The sequence below is a fragment of the Benincasa hispida genome, chromosome 9, assembly GCF_027475165.1.
Source record: "Benincasa hispida cultivar pf3 chromosome 9, pf3_genome.v1.1, whole genome shotgun sequence".
Classification (NCBI taxonomy): Eukaryota; Viridiplantae; Streptophyta; class Magnoliopsida; order Cucurbitales; family Cucurbitaceae; genus Benincasa; species Benincasa hispida.
The window spans coordinates 23,964,256-23,986,251 of NC_143486.1; the positions used below are offsets into that span (position 1 = coordinate 23,964,256).

Below are 21,996 nucleotides of genomic sequence, written 5' to 3' on the forward strand. Positions count from 1 at the left end.
CTCAAAACTTCCACTGGAGGAGCTCGTTGGATCTCTCATAACACATGAGATAATCATGAAGGCCAATGTGGAAGAAGATGTCAAAAAGAAGAAGAGCCTAGCATTAAAGTCCACTCAAGTTCAAGAGACTCTGAAACTGAAGCTGAACTAAATGATGAGGAGTTCACTTACTTGACCAAGAAGTTCAAAAAGCATTTTAAGAAAAGGAACTTCTCAAAGAAAGTCAACAATCAAGAAGGCAAAGGAGAAAAGGGCAACAGAGATACAATCATCTGTTATGAATGCAAAAAGCCCGGACACGTGAAGTGGAACTGTCCTCAAAGAAAAGTCATTTCAAAGAAGAACAAGAAGGCCATGAAAACTACTTGGGACGAAAGCGAGGAAGAAGTAGCAAATCTGTGCTTTATGGCTTTTGGAGACGACGACGACGACGACGAGGTAAGTCTTGAAAACCTTACTTTTGATGAGCTCATTGATGCATATAATGAAGTTAAAATTAAATTTGAAAAACTAGGTTGCAAATATTTGTCTCTTAGAAAGAAAAATGCTAAATTAGCTCTTGAAAATAATAATTTATTAATTGAGCTAGATAATCTAAAAGAGAAAAATGAGACATTAGGAAAAGATCTAGATTTATCTAAATCAAATTTGCATGCTTTAAAAGAAGAGTATAAATTATTAGAAAATAAAAATGAAGATATTTTAGCTACTTTTTTAAAGTTTACAAATGGGAAAAAGAATTTAGATATCATGATGGGTAAGTAACAATGCATATTTGATAAAAGTGGCTTAGGTTATAAACCTCACCAAAAACAAAAGAAATTTACAAACTACTTTGTCAAAAAAGGTTCTATTATTTGTCATGCATGTGGAAAACATGGTCATAAAGCTTATGCATGCAATTTAAGAAAAATCTATTATGAATGAAAAGAGATGGATTCCTAAATTTTTGTTAGCTAACCCCCAAGGACCCAAACAAATTTGGGTACCTAAGGTTACATCTTGAGAATTAATTCTCTCAGGTATGTTTGAGATCCATAAAGAATAAGTGGTACTTGGACAGTGAATGTTTAAAACATATGACTGGGGACCACACAAAATTCACATACCTAGAAAAGAAAGATGGAGGATACGTTACCTTCGGTGACAATAAAAAGGGTAAGATTGTTGACAAAGGTAATATTAGTAACGGTTCGAATTTTCTTATTGAAAATGTTTTGTTAGTTGATGGTTTAAAGCATGATTTATTAAGTATTAGTCAATTATGTGATAAAAGATATAGAGTAATTTTTAGTGATAAAAATTGTACAATAGAAAATGCATGTGATGGAAAAGTTCTGTTTGTAGGAAATAGAGATAAAAATGTTTATACTATTGATCTATTAGATTGTACTATAGTAGAAAATAAATGTTTATCTGCATTGCATGATGATTCGTGGTTATGGCACAGAAGGTTAGGTCATGGTAGCATGCATTTAATTTCAAATATTTCTAAGAAATCCCTTATTAGAGGTCTTCCAAATTAAACTTTGAAAAAGATAAAGTTTGTGATGCTTGTCAAATGGGTAAACAAACTAAGTCTTATTTCAAACCAAAGAAAATGGTTTCTACTTCTAGACTTTTGCAACTGTTACATATGGACCTTTTGGGACCTACTAGAGTTGCAAGTCTAAGTGGAAAACATTATGCATTTGTTATAGTTGATGATTTTTGGAGATTTACTTGGGTTTTATTTTTATCTCATAAGGATGAAACTTTAAAATCTTTTATTAGCTTTTCAAAAAGAATTCAAAATGAAAAAGACTTTATGATTTCGAAAATTAGAAGTGATCATGGAGGAGAATTTGAAAATGCTTCTTTTGAAAATTTTTGTGAAGAAAATCGAATTTCTCATGATTTTTCCTCTCCAAAAACACCTCAACAAAATGGTGTTGTAGAAAGAAAAAATCGATCTTTACAAGAATTAGCTACCTCCATGTTTAATGAATATGATTTACCAAAAATTTTTTGGGCTGAAGCTGTTAATACAACATCTTATGTAATGAATTGTGTTTTAATAAGACATATTTTAGATAAAATTCCTTATGAGCTTTTTAATAATAAAACTCCAAATAATAGCTATTTCAAAGTCTTTGGTTGCAAATGTTTTATTTTGAAAGACAAAGGAAAACTTGGAAAATTTGAGTAAAAAACGGACATTGGCATATTCTTAGGATATTCTACATGTAGTAAAACATATAGAGTTTTTAATAAAAGAACTCATGTACTTGAAGAGTCAATGAATGTTGTTTTTGATGAAACACATGTTGCCACTAATAAATTAGAAATACCTGTTGAAGATCTTAGTATTAAAGATAGGGAAGCAGTATCAAATGAATCTCAGAAAGAGCTAGAAAAATCCCTCCCCCAGGATTGGAGATTCTCCACTCACCATCCTCAGGAATTAATAATAGGTGATGTATCTCAAGGGATAAGAACTCGCTCTTCTTTAAATGCCTTAAATAATGTTGCTTTCGTGTCTCAAATTGAACCAAAGTCTTTTAAAGATGCTGAATCTGATGAGTTCTGGTTAATTGCTATGCAAGATGAATTAAATCAATTTGAAAGAAATAATGTGTGGGAACTAGTCTCGCGTCCTGGTGATCATCCTGTTATAGGTACTAAATGGATATTTAAAAATAAAATGGATGAATCTGGTAATATTGTTAGAAATAAAGCTAGACTAATTGCTCAAGGCTATAGTCAAGAAGAAGGAATAGATTATGAGGAAACATTTGCTCCTGTTGCTTGATTAGAATCTATTCACATGCTGCTTGCATTTGTATCTCATAAGATTTTTACTTTATTTCAAATGGATGTAAAAAGTGCTTTCTTAAATGGTTTCATAATGGAGAAAGTGTATGTTGAACAACCTCCTGGTTTTGAAAACTTTGATAATCGAAATCATGTTTTAAAATTAAATAAAGCACTTTATGGTTTTAAATAAGCTCCTAGAGCTTGGTATGACCGTTTGAGTAAATTTTTTCTAGAAGATGGTTTTAAAATAGGGACTTATTGATACTACTCTTTTTATCAAAATTAAAGATAATGATATTTTATTAGTGCAAATCTATGTTGATGATATTATATTTGGTGCTACTAACTCTTACCTTTGTGAAGAATTTTCTAAGCGTATGCATAGTGAGTTTGAAATGAGCATGATGGGAGAACTTAAATTCTTCCTTGGGCTTCAAATTAAACAACTTAAAGATGGAATCTTCATAAATCAAGAAAAGTACACAAGGGATCTACTCAAAAGGTTTAAGTTCAATAATGCAAAAGTAGCAAAGACCCCGATGAGTACCACTATAAAGCTTGATAAGGATGAAAAAGGTAAAAACGTAGATATTAAAGCTTATAGAGGTATGATCGGATCCTTGCTTTACTTAACTGCGAGTAGGCCTGATATTATGTTTAGTGTATGCATGTGTGCTAGATTTCAATCATGTCCTAAAGAATCGCACTTGCATGCTGTAAAAAGAATTTTTAAATATTTGCTTGGTACCGTTGATTTAGGCTTATGGTATCGTAAAAATGCATCTTTAGATTTGATTGCATATTCTGATGCTGATTTTGCTGGTAGTCTAACTGATAGAAAAAGTACTAATGGAACATGTCATTTTCTAGGTAGTTCTTTAGTATCTTGGTATAGTAAAAAGAAAAATTATGTTGCATTATCTGCCACTGAGGCTGAATATATTGCTGTTTCTAGTTGTTGTTCTCAAGTTTTATGGATGAAACAAACGTTGCGTGATTTTGGTTTAAATTTTGAACAAGTACCAATCTTTGTGATAATACTAGTTCAATTAATTTAACTAAAAATCCCATTCAACATTCTATAACAAAGCATATAGATATTAGACATCATTTTCTTCGAGAGCATGTGCAAAATAAGAATATTGTCATTAATTATGTTAATACTGAGAACCAAGTAGCAGATATTCTTACAAAGGCATTAAATGAAGAAGCCTTTTGTAAAAATAGACTTGCATTTGGTATTATTAGAATTGCCTAATTATGTTTGATAGGGGGAGCATTATTTATATTTCTATGAATTTATGTTATAATTTATTGAGGGGAGCATTATTTGTATGATTAAGGAGGAGAAAAGTCACTTGTATATCTTTTTGTTGATAATAAAAGGGGGAGAATTATTTTTGGTATTATGGTGGTTTGTCATCATAAAAAAGGGTGAGATTGTTAGCTTTAGGGCTTCAATCAAACCAAGTATTTTGATGATAACAAACTCAGAGTTTTTATACTAACATTTTCAGTGTTTCAAAGTTACTATCTTGTAGAGCTCGGAAAGACAATTACAACGCAATTTGAATCGCTCACATCGGAGTTCAAATGAGAAAGTTATAAGCAAAAGAAGATTGGAGAGGAAATCCAATGTGGCACCTTGCTGACGTGGCACACAAACGGTCAATTTTGATGACATGGCAACTGATGTGGCAGACAATATGGCACTCCAACCGATCACTTTTTGCTGATGTGGCGATGATGTGGCAGTGCGTGGCGACCGTGGACGAATAAGATAATGACAAGTAGCAGCTGATATTTAAAAAAAAAAAGGAGAAATCGTTAATTGATGTGCGGATCAATAGTACGGCGACACGTGGCGCGGTTTAAGAATTTTCAGCCTTTTCAAATTTGATTTTCTTCCTAAATTGTCATCCTTCAAATCATTTTTTATTCTCCAAATCTCAATAATTCCAATTTTTCAATTCCTCCCTTAATTACAAATCATTTCCTTTTCAATTCCTCTCTTAATTACAAATCCTTTCATTTTCTATTTTTATTCATTCTCCACCCTTCATTTGCAATCATATCCAATGGCCAAAATTTATCCCCTTCGCCTATAAATTCAACTTGATTTTACTCTTTATTGACCGACCAAAAAGTTATCAAGTCTTAATCTCTCAATTCTCTCTACTCTCAAATTCTTGTCTTCCTTGCTCCTAAATTGACCTAGAGTTATTTTTGTGAGTTTTTGTATAGTGCTCAACTTGTGTATTTAGCCTTCAAGAGGTAATATTGTGAGGTTTTCTTTTGATTTTTAGGAATTGTATTAAGGTGTGGGTTGTGAGAAAAAGAAATTGGTTTGATTCTGAACCAGTAAAAAGGATCTTGTGTTTCTCTTTAGCCTAAGAAAAAGAGGGTCGTGTGTCGGTTTGGTTCTCACCTGCAAGAGGATCACTTAGTGAAATACCCAAGAAGGAGTCTTGGAGAGTGGAGTAGGCAATTTGCCAAACCACTATAATTCCCGGTGTTTTCTCTTCCTCTCTCTTTTATTTATGGTTTTCAATTTTTTGCTTCTTGTCTTAGTTATTTTTTAATCTTTTCTAATTGCTTTTATTAAAATTACATTAACTATATAAAGACTAAAATTTAACGACACCCAAAGCACAAGGACCAAAATGATATTTCAATCAATATTTTAAAAAAATAACGGTTTGTTCTAGTTTGAAATCTTGTTAAATTATCAAACTAGATATCACTCTATTTTGCTTAAACCTCACAAATCATTTCTAAATAACTTCTTCATAGTCATATATAAAATAAGATAAGTAATTGGAATAATTAACTAAAACCCTCGAACTAGACCGACTAAATTATATTTTAACAAAAAATATACCATGAAAATATTTTAAAATGCTCACTTTCTCACTCTCTCTTTCTCTCTTTTTCATCCATCATTCCTAATGTTATGATGGTCATTAATGGATTAACAAGCTTTTTTAACCTTTTTATTTTTTTTTATTTTAAGGATAAAACATAAAAGACAAAAGTAAAAAAAATAAAATAAAATTCAAGAATCATATTCTATCACTTATGGAGGGTGCTCTTCAATCAAGACGCTAGAAAAGTTATTTTTCCTTGTATGAAAAATTAGTGGCATTATTGTTGAGTATTGATTAGAGACTCTATTATATTGTCTCTTCCCTTTTCTTTTTCAAATAATTAAAGAAAAACTTTATGGTTATTCTCTTTCAAAAGAATTTACTAAGGAAATTTCCCAATCATATGCCTTTGGTATGTAATATTTTCAATTCCTCATATGAGAAAAATAGTAAAACAATCATAATAATTGGTTTTTAAAGTTTTGTTGACCTTTTTGAATGGTGGGAGTAATCATACAACACAATGGCCAATGGATCTTGTAGGAGAAATAGGGGTGAAGAAGCCAATGACCACAATACCCCCTCTATGGTAGAATCAAAATATTGAATTTATGTTGACCGATAAATTTACATATTTACAGATTCAACGTCGATACAATGGATGAATCAATATTTATATTATGTTGTGAAAAAAATAGATGAAATATTAAAAAAAATAAAATGTCACTAACATGAATATGATATAAATAATAAGCCTTTTAACTCATTAATGAAGTGAAAAATGTTTATTTGTTAATTTTAATATTATTTTGGAATTTTATGTTTATATTGTTGTTTAGAAATATTAATCAACATTGATATTTTATTAATATTTTCATCAAAATTTTTATAAATCTGAGACTTTGACATTTCTGTTGACCTTTACATTTTAATACCTCCAATAGATTTTAGAATATGTGTTGAATATTAAAAAATTATTATGACAAGACAAAATTCAAGGACTGACCTTTAATCTAGATAACCCTAAGAACAAACCCTCAATCTACACAAACTTTGTAAAACTCCTAATTTATTCTCCAATGTACAAATCTAAAAACCACATTGTTGAAGGTTGTTTAAGGCAAGGTCCAAGGTCCAAGGTCCATGGACGGACCCAAGCCCATAGAGTACCGAGAGAAGACATAAAGGAATGTGCATCCCAAAAGAAAAAATGCCAACGACTTAGGATTTGGGCTGACCACCTAAGCTGATAAATAATTAAGCTGGACCGGACTAGCAATTTGCTACTTCGAGCAATAGAAACGTCCTTGATACCGCTGTCATTGCACGTAACCTAACAATGTTATAAATATTTCTATTCGACCATCTCAAAATGGGAGGGTAAGTAATCTCCAACGGAGCAACCCAACCTTATTTCTTTTGTGATATCTTAATTACTCCTTGTACTAACTTAAGTATTGGAGTGTAGTAGGCTCGACACCACATTGATGCGAGGATCTCTTACGCAAGTTAACTCGGAGTATCTCGAGACTAGGTCAGAAAGAAGTGGACCAAATAACAAATCCACCAGAGGCCCGATGCGGAGGAGATCTGAGTGCCACACAAATAAACGATAATTAGGTCAACCCAGGCTCCTAGCTCCCAACTTTTTTTTTTTTGTACAATCCAAACATAATATGTGATATCCAATTTCGTAAACCTAGACCTAACAACTCTAGAAACTAAATGAAATATATAACACCCACAACTAAAAATGACAAAGAAGGATCAAAGCGAGCATAACTCAATTGACATATAATAAGTGATGAGATCTGTAGTTTAAATTTTCCATTTTTATTGTACTAAAAAAAATGACAAGAGGATTGAGTTGGACCGTCACTCACTAAAAGCAAGTGAACAATTTGTTGACTTTTAGAGAGGTTCATGAACTTAACCCCTCTTGAAGGTCATGTATGATTGGCAAAAGAGGGAAAATGAATGAATGGACAAAAATGGGGTTTTGACATTTAAAAGAAAGGTATTTTCTTTGACTCTTGTCTTTTTTTTTTCCTAATCTTTTTTCCAAGATGGAGACTGTTGACATGTTTCTTTCCCACCAAACAAACACTCCCACTTTTCAATTTCTTTCCATTTCCTCTCATTTTGTGGTTTTAAATTCCATAGTCCATACATTATTATGGCCAAATCATTTTGTAGTATTCAAAACATAGATATATAGTTGATGTTCTCATTCTACCAAACCAAAAGTTTTTGTTTATTTATGTTTTCTTTTTCTTGAATAATGGGAAGTTTAGATTGTTTGAAGGTTCTAGACAGATGAAGGGTTTTCCCCCCCTAAAAATTACTCTTAAGAAATGGCCTACTTTTTATTTAAATAATTGAGGTTGTTCTTGTCCTCAAAATTATGAAATGATGAATAGTGATATTAAATAAGGTTTCTTCTACAAGTTGCATAAAAAATTATCTTTGGACATTGGAAGATTTCAAATTCTTGAGATGAAAAAGGTGAACTTTCTTCAATATATATTTGGATACTAAAAAATTCTTGAGATGAAAAAGGTGAACTTTCTTCACTAATTAGTTTCCATTGGAGAAGTTTAAACATGTTCCAATTTATTGACATAATTTTATTCCTGACATAACATAATCTTTAGTAACTATAACTAAATGATGACTTAGTGGTTGATCAATTTAATATTAATTTATATTATTTTTATGCCTACGTGATTAAAACATTTATTTTGTAATGTTTCAATAGATGATGTGGCAAAAAAAAAAAAAAAAAAACTTTCTCCCCACCCTAATTATCTTTCCTTCCACTGATCATCTTCATTATGGGTGTTCAAAAAATTCGATGACTCGAAAAACTCGATCAACCAAACTCAATTCGTACAGTTTAGTTGAGTTATCAACTTCTTTGAGTTGAATTGAGTTCAAATAAATAAAAAATTTATGGGTTGAGTTGGTTTTCATGAGTCCACCTAAAATAATTCAAACCAATCTAAATTAATCCGAGCTTATTATTAATTTTAAAAAATATGTCGTTTTTACTTATGATACAAGTATTTTTACACATATTTTTTTCTTCATTTTATTTTATTTCATTATTGTTTTGGTTAGTTTATTCCCCAACAACTCCTAAAAATAATTTATTAGCACTTTTGAAAGAAATTTTTTATAATATTGAAATTGAATTATTAACCTTAATTTAATATATGAAAATAATTTAATACAATTGTAACATATTAACATATTACTTATTTTTAGAACAAATATTTAAATGAATAACCTAACTAACCCAAACCATCCCAATTTCATGGTTGGGTTGTATTAGATTTATTATTTACTAAGAGTTATTTGGATGAAATTTACAACCCGAACAATTGAGTGGGGTCTAAAAAATGCTTTAACTCGATCCAATCTAACCCACGAACACCTCTGATCTTCACCCCTCAAGGACTAAAATGGCTCAATTCAAAGGCTAGAAAGGTATGTTTCTTTATAAAAAGAATAAATTTCATATAGCCTTGACAATAGAAAATACATAATCTAACTACAAAGTAGGTATACACCATGTAACTCAGAACTGTACAAAATTCCTCAGTTAAGACTTGAGAAATCCTATAATTTTAGACTTTTCTCTCGATCTTTCTAATAACAAGTTCATTTACATTGTAGCTAAAGTATTTTCTATAGAACTCAAAGACTGCAAGACGTGTGAAAAACGTCGGCCAAACTCTTTACAAAGAAGAACAAAACCTTGCATCAAGAAAAAAACAAAACAAAACCAAGCCACAAGTAGATACAAAATGGCACCAACTATTCAAACAAACAAGTGCTAGACAGCAACCACTCGATAGCCTCTCTGAAGGACATAAAAAATTACGTCTTAGTAAGCAATGCTTAATCACCAATATTTGAATAAACTTGATCGCCTAAAGATTTCTTGCTCATTCTATTACCAAAGTAGATATTACGAGAGTGATAAAAGTTGAACAAAACATGAAATTTACTGGAGTCAAGCAGCTTCAGCTTTTGGATTCAGTCCTGAGTTAACGAGATATCATCGTATTAGAGTAAGAGATCTTCATTCTTCTATTCGATCCTTTACAATGTCATTTCTTCATGACATTTGACAAGAGCATACAAAAAACCAGCCCACAAAAGAGAGGAACTCTCTCTACAAGAAGGGACTCCAGCTATGCAAAATAACTCCTATTGAATAGTTATAAAAAAGCCTTCAAAATCGAAGCCCACAAAGAAATATGAAAGCGAACGGAAGACCAACTCACTATTGTAATAGCAGAACTATTCTCCCAATTCTGCTTAAAACTGTAATAGCAGGTTAGAACCAATATATCACTTGTTTTATAGAAATAAGCCAGTAGAACTATGTTTTAGTCTCGTTACATTAAAATGAATAATGGGTTGTTTAAAGATAGAAATGGAGAATTCAATAGGCTTTGAGAGGTTGTACAGAACACTGCCTCCTTTAGGACTGATGCTTCGTTTTAAAATATACTTATTTTGAATTCAGCCCTTTGTCAACCCATTCTTGGACGTGGTGTGTGTGTTTTAGTCCCTATGTTGGAAGATTAATCAATCTATCTCATACACATCTTGATATTGTGTATGTCGTCAGCCCGGGAAGTCAATTTATGCATGTACCTGAATCAACTCATTTTGAAGCTATTTACAAAACTCTGAGGTATCTAAAAGGGACATCTGGAAAAAGTATTGAATTAAAAAAAGTACAATCACTTCCCTATAGAAGTTTATACAGATGCAGATTAGGTAGGAAGACTATAGATAGAAGATCTACATCTAATTATTTTTCCTTGGTTGGAGGAAAGTTGGTTATTTGGAGAATATTGTTTGTATTTTTTTCGAACTTAGTCTCATACATTATAACATCTTTTAATTTTACCCTTTTCATTGCATTTTTCAGTTTTCACTTCATGTTTGTAGATCTTAAATGACGTTGGTGGTAAGCTTATATGGCACACTGCCACCATATTTAGTACGTCGACACTTTATAGAAATTTGAGGAAGGAATTAAGCGACGTAAGGGAAAAAAATTCAAAATTTGCCAACTTCTTACAAATTTAAAGGAGCAATTAAAAAATTTCCCTTATTTGATAACCTCATCCTCCTCACATTTTTTGCTTAATCGCTTAGTATTATGTCAGGTAAGGTTACCATTAGTTAGGAGTATTCGTGAGTTGGGTTGAATTTAGACCCAACTTAATAGTTCGAGTTGTAGATTTCAATAACTCAAGTAACTTGATTCAAGTCAAATTAATCCATAAAAATTAGGTTGGGTTTGTTGAGTCCACTGGGTTTTAATCAAAATCCCCAGCTCACAGTTGTTGAGTAAATGCTAGTTCTACCTAGCTTTTAATATACTCTTAACTAAGGGAGTTAGAAAAATCAAATATCCAAAAATTCTAAATTAAGCCAGCCCACACCGTTTGGATTTGGGTTTAAAATTGATTTTGGGTTAGAAATATAACTGGGCTAGAACCTAGAAAGTATAAGTGCATTTTAGGTTAACAATAAATTTATGACCTTCCTAAATTAGGATATCTCGGTAAAATCTGATGAAAGTAAAAGAAGAAAGAAAGAAAAATAGTACACACTTGTTTACGTGAAAATCCTAGAATAGGGAAAAAAACCACGATACAGAGAACTTTTTATTAATTTTATGATCTGAATGTTAGAGATATAACACATATAAAAAGACTAGTAGGAAACCCTAGGGCAAGGTTAAATTACAAAAATGTCCTTAGGTCTAAAACTCTTATTTTCAACACCCCCTTCAAGTTGGGGCACAGATATCAATAAGACCCAACTTGTTGACACAAAAATTAAAGTTGTGTCTGAGCAATCCTTTTGTGAGGACATCGACAACTTGCTGATTAGAATGAATGTATGGAATGCATATGCTGCCATTGTCCAGTCTTTCCTTGATGAAGTGTCTATCAATTTCTACGTGTTTTGTCCTGTCATGCTGAACAGGGTTATTTGCAATACTTATTGTTGTTTTATTGTCATAAAAAAGTTTCATCGGGAGATCACAGTCTTGATAGAGATCCGATAAGACTTTCTTCAACTAGATTTCTTTACATATTCCTAGATTCATGGCCATGTACTCAGCTTCAACGTTACTTCTGGCAACCACCCCCTGTTTCTTACTCCTCCAAGTAACAAGATTACTCCAGAAAAAAGTGTAGTAACCAGACATTGATTTTCTGTCACCAACAGAACCTGTCCAATCATAATCGGTGTAAGCTTCAATGCATCGTCTGTCAGAATTTCTGAACATCAACTCTTTACCAGGTATGGTTTTCAAATAACTCAAGATGCATTCCACAGCCTTCGTGTGTTCTTCATAGGGAGCTTGCATGAATTGACTAATTATACTGACCGCGTAGGATATGTCAAGTCTAGTATGAGATAAGTAAATCAATTTCCCAACAAGATGCTAATATCTTTCTTTATTGACTGGAACTCTATTATCTACATCAATAAGTTTAGCATTGAATTCCACAGAAGTATCAATAGGCTTACATCCCGTCATACCTGTCTCTTTAAGTAAGTCAAGTATGGATTTCCATTGAGAAACTGAAGTACCCTCTTTTGATCGAGCTACTTCCATTCCAAAAAAATACCTCAATTTCCTAAGGTCTTTAATCTCGAACTCCTCAACCATTTTCTCTTTGAACCTTATAATCTTTGTGGCATCATCACCAGATAGGACAATATCATCTATATAAACAATAAGAACCACAATATTTCCTGATATTGACCTTTTTGTGAACATAGTGTCTGAGTACCCTTGATTGTACGCTTGGGACTTTATGAAGGTAGTGAATCTGTCAAACTAAGCTCTCGGAGATTGTTTCAACCCATACAAGAACTTCCTTAGTCTACAAACTCAGTGATTAAACTGACTCTCGAAACTCGGGGGAGGACTCATGTAGACTTTTTCTTCTAAATCACCATTAAGAAACACATTTTTTACATCAAATTAATGAAGGGGTTAGACTCTACTCACAACCACTAACAAAAGGACCCAGACAGTATTTAGCTTTGCTACTGGAGAAAAGGTCTCAGAGTAGTCTATTCCAAAGGTCTGAGTAAAGCCTTAGGCAACCAATCTAGCCTATCAATCGTTCCATCAGACTTGTACTTTATGGTGAACACCCACTTGCATCCAACTGTCTTGCGTCCTTTAGTGAGTGAGACTTGGTCCCAAATATTATTTTTCTCAAGAGCTCTCATTTCCTCCATAAACGAAACTTTCCATTCAGGAATCTCCATTACCACATGTATACTGCTTGGTATTGTTACTGTATCCAGGCTTGTAGTGAGAGATTTGAACATGGAAGACAAATTGCAGTAAAATATGTAACTGTGCATAGGATACTTCGTACAAGATCTAGTACCTTCCCTCAAGGCAATGGGAAGATCGAGAGAGGCATCATGACTTTTTATCTCGTCTGACCCTTCATACATTCAGTATTGTGCTTAAGAGTTTTATCTTTTGAGGAATCTTTCACACATTCATCATTCTTTGTAATAGTATCACTTTCTGGAGTTGTTTCCTCAACATTGTTATTTCCAACTACACTGCATCGCACATGGTGTCCTTGGTACAATTGTCGGTATTGTTGACGATTTCTTCATTCTTACCCACATTACACATATCATTCTCAGAATAAGCACCAATATCATTAGAAGTGGGGATACAAGTACCTGGAGCTGGTGCTGGGTCTTGACTTATGGACTAGAGCCAGAGAAGCAACATGTGATACTATTTTCTTTCTGAGATTCTTCCTATAGTATGTTATCCACGAGACTTGTTTGGAGGGAGGACTATGTTGTTAATACTTAAGACAGACTCAGGTTCAGGCGGTAAATCTAATGAAATTGATGATGTGGACCAGTTATTCTTTTCACTAGAACTCCCCCTCTGAAGATGACTAATGGGAAAGAAGGGTTGATCCTTGAGAAAGGTAACATCCATTGAAATAAAATACTTTCGAGAAGGTGGGTGGTAACATTTATACCCACGTTGATGGAGAGGATACCCAACAAACACATATTTCTGAGCACAGGGGGTAAATTTTGTACGATTGGAACCATGGGCATGAACAAAGAAAACACACCCAAATAAGGGAGGTGGTTTGGTACGACTCTTTGAAGCATTCAAGCGGAGTGTGAAATTTTAGGACACGGGAAGACATGCGATTAATTAGACGGGCTGCAGTTAAAATAACAACCCCCATAAGTAGGACGGAAGAGAGGTAAACAACATGAGGGAACGGACAACTTCAACCAGGTGGCGATTTTTCCGTTCAACCACCCCATTTTGTTGAAGAGTGTATGCATAGGAACTTTGATGAAAAATTCCCTTGGAAGCTAGGAAATCCCGAAAAGAATTGTTAAAGAACTCACATTTGTTATCACTCTATAAGATAGAAATTTTCGTTTTGAACTTTCCACAGTAGTATAAAACTATTGGAACACTGATGATACCTCAGACTTTTCAGTAAGGAGGAATACCCAGGTGAATCGAGTGTGATCATCAATAAAGGTTACAAACTAGCGTTTGCTTGTAGGCGGTGATAGGTGAAAGACCCCAAATATCACTATAAATAAGAGTGAAAGGTTTGGACGGCTTGTAAGGCTGAGAGTTAAATGAGACACGATGTTGTTTATCCCGAATACACACATCACAAGTCAAAGAAGAGACATCAACATTATGAAACAAACGAGGGATTGAAATCTAGGGTGTCCAGCGTGAAAATGCCATAACATGTAGTCTTTTTCAAAAGTAGAATAACAAGATGAAATCAAACTAGTCCTATAATAATTCCAAGAGGAAATATCTGCATTAAGGAAATAGAGCCCCCTATCATGCCGGGTAGTGCCAATCATCGTCCCCGAGCTCAGGTCCTGAAACAAAATAGTATTAGGTGAGAAAACAACTTGACAACCCATATCTCCCGTAATCTTACTGATAGACAATAAGTTATAAGAAATTTTTGGAACATGTAACACATCCTGTAAAGTTAAACCCTCAAATGAGGAGAGATGGTCGTTCCCTACAACATGAGCAAAGGACCCATCGATAATCCTGATTCTTTCATTACCAGCACTTGGACAATATGAAATGAATTGGTCAGACGAGCTGGTTATGTGATCCGTAGCTCCCGAATCAAGAATCCACGGCTTGTGACCATTCACACTAATAAGACCAAAAGAGTGAATCATACCTAACTGAGCAATGACACTGACACCAATAACACCAGAATCATTCTAATTATTCACTTGGTTTTGAGGCTGAGACCCACCAATTTTTGACTCACCCACAAGAGCTCGTTCAGAAGTTGACTTATCATGTGGTTGACGCCGTTTCCCGTTTAGTGGTCTATCATGCAACTTCCAACACTGATCTTTGGTATGCCACGACTTCTTGCAGTGTTCGCATATAGGAGGGGGCTTACTGTTCTGTTTGTCACTATCAGGTCCGGATGACTTAACATTAAAAGCAGCAAAATATTTTGGAGAGATCAACAAATTATTAATGGCAATGGTTCTGTCTTCCTCAAGACAGACCTCAGAATAGACTTCCATGAGGGAAGGTATTAGACGATGTCCCAATATCTGACTACGAACTGCCTCAAATTTAGAATTCATGCCTGCAAGAAAATCATAAATCCAATCTATTTCCTCAATTTTTGAGTACTGTACTCCACCACAAGGACAGTCTCAGACAATCTCAGGACATAGTTTCATCTCCTGCTAGAGTAGAGACAACTTGTTGAAATACGATGTCACATCCATAGTTCCCTATTTACATTCATGCACTTGTTTATGTAAGGTGTAGAGCCCAGATACGTTTTGTCTCTTGGAATAAAACTTCTGAACTACATCCCAGATATCCCGAGCAGTCGCAACATACAGTAGGGGTTTGCTTATCTGAGGTTCCATGCTATTCACCAATAAAGATCGGAGTAACGAATCCTCTTCTTTCCAGATACGTTCTTGAGGATCACTAGGTCTTGGTTTCGGTATCTCACCCGTTAAAAACCCAAATTTATGACATCCCTCGAGGGCCATCTTGATAGATTGAGACTAGGAGAAATAGTTCTGACCGTTTAATTTCTCCCCAATAATAAAACCTGCAGAATTTCCCATTGATCCAAATAATAAATTTGTTGTGGGTAAAGCAGGGAAAGAAGTTACCAGATTTTCTAAATATATAGGTAAGTGGGAAGAGAGATCTGTGTGGATCGGAGTGAACTGGATGTTCATGGTTGTCTCAAGAGCTGCCTCGATTGCAGTTATCTGTTGTTGAAGTTGGGTGAATTGTTGCTGTCCTCTGTTGGAGATAGATTTGTGGGGCCTGCAATGCCATGAAACCTTGAAACAGAGTGCATATGATCAGTGGTGGAAGACTGGACAGGTTATTGTTCGAGATAGTGTGACAACGACTCCCAACTTCAAATCCACTGGCCATCAGAACAGATTGCTAACTGAAGTTGTCGGGAAAAAACCGCTGGGACTCGAACCCGGCTGGAATAGTCGACTGGAAAGGATGTAGCGTGCCAGGTGTACAGCTACTGCGTTGTGGCTGTGGCTGGTCGAACGCACGGGTTGAGGGGGTTGCATCGACGGTGATCGATTAGAACGTGCCGATGGACTGGGTTGCGGCACGAAGTTCTATCGTTCCTGTATGGTGGGTCGTGGCGTGAAGCTTCAGCGCGGTTGATGATGGGAAATTGGAAGTCAATTTTACTCGACAACTAACTTCCCTTGGACCCGGTATGCAATGCATGTTCCTAAGATATGCGTTGATAGTCATGCATCGAAGATCATGCGTTGGAATGAAAAATGCGTTAATCGAATGTATGCGATGACCATGCGTCCTGCCGCAAGTTTTCTTGCGTTCACACTAAGTATAACATGAACGGAAGTTTCTCTGATAATCTGAGGTCAAATACAGGGACTTGTAGCTATTGTTTGTGGTGATTGTGCATGCGGCGGTTGAATAAAAGAATGGAGGGGATATTGCTACATTAATCCTACTCCTACTCCTATCTAACAGACAACACAATGAGAATTATACATGAAAGGTAGAGATGCGATAAACCTTGACATGAAATAAATGTATGGGAAATAGATAAAATGCGGAAATGTTTTCATTACAACACTTAAGAGTGACCACAAGGGCAACCTTAGTCAACGTAATCTAATGCGATCATGCAACACTCATACAATAGTAAACCACCTCTCGGTGCGAATGCTACGGCTTCTAATGCTAAAACACATGCAATGTATGTGCAGAGGTATCTATAGGGCCTACACATAAGCCTTTAATTCTTGTTTATGCAATGATACACAAACAAGGCAACCACATATCATCATTCCTATTCCTAGAGTGCACGCGATGCAGTGTTGAAAAACAGAGCTTATCTCTAAGTCTCTATCTCTTGCTTATGCCGATCTAATCTCGCTCTCCCGATTCTAGATTCTAACCTAGCTCTCTCGAGTCATTAGGTTATTTCTTTAGACTCTCTCTCGAGTAGCTCTAAAGGGGTGTTGGGCACAACATAAGACAAGACAAACGCATGAACTTGGTTGACACAAGATTGTTACTATCCTTAGTGAACAACGCATACCTATCTTAATGCGTCCAACCACTTACCCTCCCGGGCAGTTGATTGTTGTTGACTTCACTCATAGATAAGCAATGCGTTAGCGTATAGACAGGTGTTGTAGCAGCTTCACACTAAGCAAATAAGGTTACTCACACATTCGCGCAACGCACACCTCTCGGTGGGTTGCTACATGCTTCATATTCCTAATCCACATGACTAAGTATGCAATACCCAAGTAATTCCACTAAGTGCTGCAATGAATGTAATGATGCTAAGCAGAGAATATGGAGATGGAGTCGAAGGAACAGAGAAATGCATTGAATACAAATTATATTTATTCCTTAATTCCAAAATGTCATAAAATACAATATAGGAAAAGAAAGGAAAAAGAAATGACCGGCTGGAAGCAAAGCTTTGCTTCCAGCGGATGTGCGTCAAGGCTATCGGTGGTGCCATGAATGGGTGGAGGAGCTGACTCTCTCGAGATCTAACTTCGGTCGAAGGCTCCGGTCGTCACTCAGAATGGATGAAGGAGGTGAAGAACTCTCAGCCGCGTTCTCACGCGTTTGTTTGGATCGCAAGGATCCGCCATCGTCGAACCTTAGGCGAAAACCTTGGATAAAATGAATTTCAGCTCATTGGCTTCTATTTATAGAGCTTGGGTCGTCGACAGCATTGATTGAACTGCTCCGAGTCTGACGTTCGGCGCGTTAGTCCTTTTCTGAACCTCTGCCATTAACGGTGTGGTAGGTGAAATGTCAACATCATCTTTGGATTTTCTTGAGGTAGATGCGTTGAAGTTCCACCTACCTTGTGTTGATCCCATTAGAATGCATTGTCGCGTAGCCACAATTATTCAATGGCTGCATTCGCTTAACACCGCAACTCTACATGACGACCGTAATCGCTTGACGAGCGCAACTCCCATGTGATGGACACATACGGCTGATTACTGCAACATCCATGCATTGATCGATGCGTTTGCCTGGTGGTGGAGTGTTTCTCCGCATGCGGTCGTCTATGTGATGATCCGGTTCCCGCGTTTGCGTTCATTTCCTGCATTGGCTACAAAAATAGAACATTGAACGCATAATTAACGTAAAATGACGGGTTAGCTGAGATTCGACATGCTAATCGACGTAAGCTCATATTCTTGTGAATTCCTATCATGATCGACGCATATTTTGCCTAACAACCTTCATAATTCTAAGTAAAAGGCCTAAGATGACATGCATTTCTACATGTCATCAACGGTCTGCTGGTTGCTGGTCGGTTTGATCGAGGATTCGGCTGGTCGAGCTTCATTCAGGTCTGTGGCTTGAGTAAATGGGGGAAAATCATCTGAAAATATTGTTCCACAATGGTTTGTACAACAACTGCTATATCAATGGTTGTGGTGCCATTATTGTCGGTTGATGGTGATTGAGACTCTCCTGTTTCGTTTTCCTCAATGGAGACTAAGGTTTCATCTTCTTGCTCGGATACTATGATGAAAGTAAAAGAAGAAAGAAAGAAGAATAGCACACACTTGTTTAAGTGGAAAACCCTAGAACAAGGAGAAAAAACCACAATACATAGAACTGTTTATTAATTTTATGATCTGAATGTCAAAGATACAACACATATATAAAGACTAGCGGGAAACCTTAGGGCAAGTTAGTGAGACTCTTATCAAAGAGAACCCATGAGCAAAAGCAAGATCGTTCCAAATTCATTCTAATAGAATTATAAGTATTCACAAAGATACAAACAAGTTATGCATTTCAAAACAAATTACGGCATGCTTTCCTAACTAAATGCAAAGGGACGAGAGACTTACCTTTGAAGAACTCTTCTTCTGTCTTTCTCTTGCTCTCGTGAAGCCTTGGATCAACACCTCTCATTGTTGCTACGAATACCAGCCCAATTTTCTAGTTTATCTCTTGGTCAATCACAAACAACCTTCTCCGTGAACAAGTAACAACTGGAACACCGCCATTCAGTGACCTTGGTATTCTCGGAGTGAGAATCCAAGAGGTGTGAGCTTTGTTGGATTTGGTAGAGGGAAGGAGGAAACAACGATCGCACTCAACGACTAAGCAAGTGAGAGAATATTGTGTCTATCGTATAGATTTGTGCTTGATCGTTTTGAAAAGGTACACAATCTTTTAGTAAAACAGGTGTGATCATTTACACGATCATCTAGTGAAGCTCGCTTGCCATGCGACTGCTTAAGAAAAAGCCACACGATTGTTTAGATATTGACGCGTGTACACGGTCGCTTAGACAAACACTTGAAGCTGTCGTGTAGTCTCTCGTGAGCTAAACGATAGGCAGTGTACTCAAATGATGCGATACCATGATTCTCTTTTCAAAATGAAAACATTTTTCATTTTATCCTTTAGTTATGGAAACTAAACAAAACCTCCCACTTTCACGCACAGTTAAGGAGAAACCACTAACAATTATCTAATAATTGTTTTAATTATAAATAAATATAATAACTAACTTACGGGGCTCAAGAGCCAAACTACGCCAACTAACCCAAATTGATTTCCAACCTAACCCAAACCATATAGGCTGGGCTGCTTGTGTCTTTCTAAGTTATCAATGTTTGTTTTAACACCCCTATAATCAACCACATTTAACATTTACTAACAAAAAAGATGTAAGAAAAAAAAGTTAAAACATAAAGGGTCAAATTGAAATTTTTTAAACAAGAGGGACTAAAGTGTTAAAGCACCCAAACCAAAAGGACTACAAAATTTATTCAAATAAAAAAAATCTAGAAATCCGACCACACATTCTATTATTCTTGTAGAATGAGGATGAACAACAAATCCCTCACTTCTTTCACTACATTTTATGGAATTCCTACAATCAACACATATATCAGAGCCTGATTTTGTTGCCAAATATGTAAGTTTATAACTATAGTTCATATTAAACTTCATGCTAAACCACAATCATCAACTAGAAGTCTTGTACTAAACCCAGAATCATAATATGAAACCAGAACAGCGACCATCAGTAGAATTTGATCAAGAGTGGTGAACTAAATTACAACAGGGTAAAATAAAAATACAAACAAAAACTAGAAATGAACCTAGAACTACAAAACACCACCTATGAAATGTAGTAAAAACCAAAAACTGAAACTGTAAGTCACAACAACAATTGTCAAGTAGCATTAGATCCAGAAATATAGACATGAATCAGAATATAAAACAAAAAACTTCAACCACAAACCAAAACTAGATCCAGAACCATAAAATTGTAATCATTACTGAGAAAGTTGATCTAAAACTCCAAGTTAGTCACATAATCAGCAAGTAGAACTACAAGTCAATCATAATCTCTGGGGATCCCTTTTTCTTTCAGTTTTTGAAAGCCTTGTGAAGAATGAGTCCAAACTTATTTTGGAAAGACACTTGGTTAGGTTCTCTTTGTTCTAAATCTCCCTGTCTTTATCATTCAAATAGGTCTTCCTCCTTTTCTTTTGGTTTTTATCATCCTTTGTCCAATAAAGAAATTAGAAATTGTTGTAACGCCCCAAGCTCAGAATTCGGAATTCGGATTCGGCATCTAATGGCCCCGGCATTCCTCTGGATCCCCTACGACCTGACCATGCTATCTACTTGTCTTAAACTCTTCTAAGAGTAAAGATTATCCCCACAAACCAACACGGATCTTTTCAACATATTACCTCACTCACATGCTTCCTAGAAAAATTCCCAACAAGTCACCTAACATGGGATATCTCTAAGTTAAACATGCTTAACTTCGAAATTCCTATGATTGAGCCACCAAAAAGAAAGGTGTATCTTGTTGGTATAGGTAGTAACTTTCAATTCTTTTAAAGTCTTTCTTAACCAAACTTTCATATCCATAGGATCTCTCTCATCCAAATGTGATCTCATTCCATTCATGTACCCCTCCTAATCTCGGACATTATAGTTGTGGATCTTCTTTGTTTGGTTGGGGAGTTCATCTTTTCTCCTAGGGGTAGGGATTGGACTCCTGTCCTTTCGAGAGAGTTCTTTTATAGTTCTTACTTTGGTATTTTAAGTGATCCCTCTCTAAATTATAGAGAAGGTTGAATTATTTGGTTGGTCTTGCATGGAAGGACCAATACGTTAGACCACATTTTGAGGCATTCTTCCATTATGGTGGATACATAATGGTGTATTCTCCGTAAAAGCATATCAAAGGACTTAGATCATACATTTGGGATTGCAATTTGCTCACCCCTATCTGGGACAGTTATTTTCATTTGTTTAGCATTCGCTTATTAAGAAGAAGTGAAGTTCAATGATGACGGAGGTCATTTTGCATTAGCCATTTCGAGATAAGGGTTCGGTTATGTGGCAGGTTGGTTTATTTGCATTTCTTTGGGTCCTTTGGCTTGAAAGAAATAATAAAGTTTATAGGGATTTGGAGAGAGCTTGGGAGGAGATTTGGTCGTCACTTGTCAGCCAGATCTAGTTTCTATCTACGTGTTGGCCTTCAACCACTTTTGTAATTACCTATTAGGTCTTACTCTCATAGATTAATGCTATATTTTGTACCATTAGTTTAGGTTATTTTTGCATTTTCGTTGGCCTTTTGTTTTGTACTCTTTCATTTCATGAAAGCTTAGTTTCTCATTAGAAATATATACATATACATACATACATACACACACA

The 21,996-nt window shown here is 35.2% G+C and overlaps 2 protein-coding genes across 2 annotated transcripts; both read right to left on the bottom strand.

Annotated features, from left to right (window-relative positions):
• Window positions 1–11,775: 11,775 nt before the first annotated feature.
• Window positions 11,776–12,486, bottom strand: LOC150033698 (secreted RxLR effector protein 161-like). The gene is made up of 2 exons (XM_090317026.1): window positions 12,246–12,486; window positions 11,776–11,930 (listed from the first exon to the last, which is right to left on the bottom strand). The coding sequence occupies exons 1-2, from the start codon at window positions 12,484–12,486 to the stop codon at window positions 11,776–11,778; spliced, it is 396 nt and encodes a 131-aa protein (XP_090173152.1).
• Window positions 12,487–14,987: 2,501 nt separating this feature from the next.
• Window positions 14,988–15,791, bottom strand: LOC150033699 (uncharacterized). The gene is made up of 2 exons (XM_090317027.1): window positions 15,530–15,791; window positions 14,988–15,370 (listed from the first exon to the last, which is right to left on the bottom strand). Exons 1-2 carry the CDS (start codon window positions 15,789–15,791, stop codon window positions 14,988–14,990), a joined length of 645 nt encoding a protein of 214 aa, XP_090173153.1.
• Window positions 15,792–21,996: the final 6,205 nt, after the last annotated feature.

Coding starts and splice junctions, on each gene's coding strand:
- LOC150033698 (XM_090317026.1), bottom strand. CDS start 12,486: ATGTTCACAAAAAGGTCAATATCAGGAAATATTGTGGTTCTTATTGTT. Junction 11,931..12,245: donor TGACTTACTTAAAGAGACAG/GTATGACGGGAT, acceptor ATGATTGGACAG/GTTCTGTTGGTGACAGAAAA.
- LOC150033699 (XM_090317027.1), bottom strand. CDS start 15,791: ATGGCCCTCGAGGGATGTCATAAATTTGGGTTTTTAACGGGTGAGATA. Junction 15,371..15,529: donor ACATAAACAAGTGCATGAAT/GTAAATAGGGAA, acceptor ATTTTCTTGCAG/GCATGAATTCTAAATTTGAG.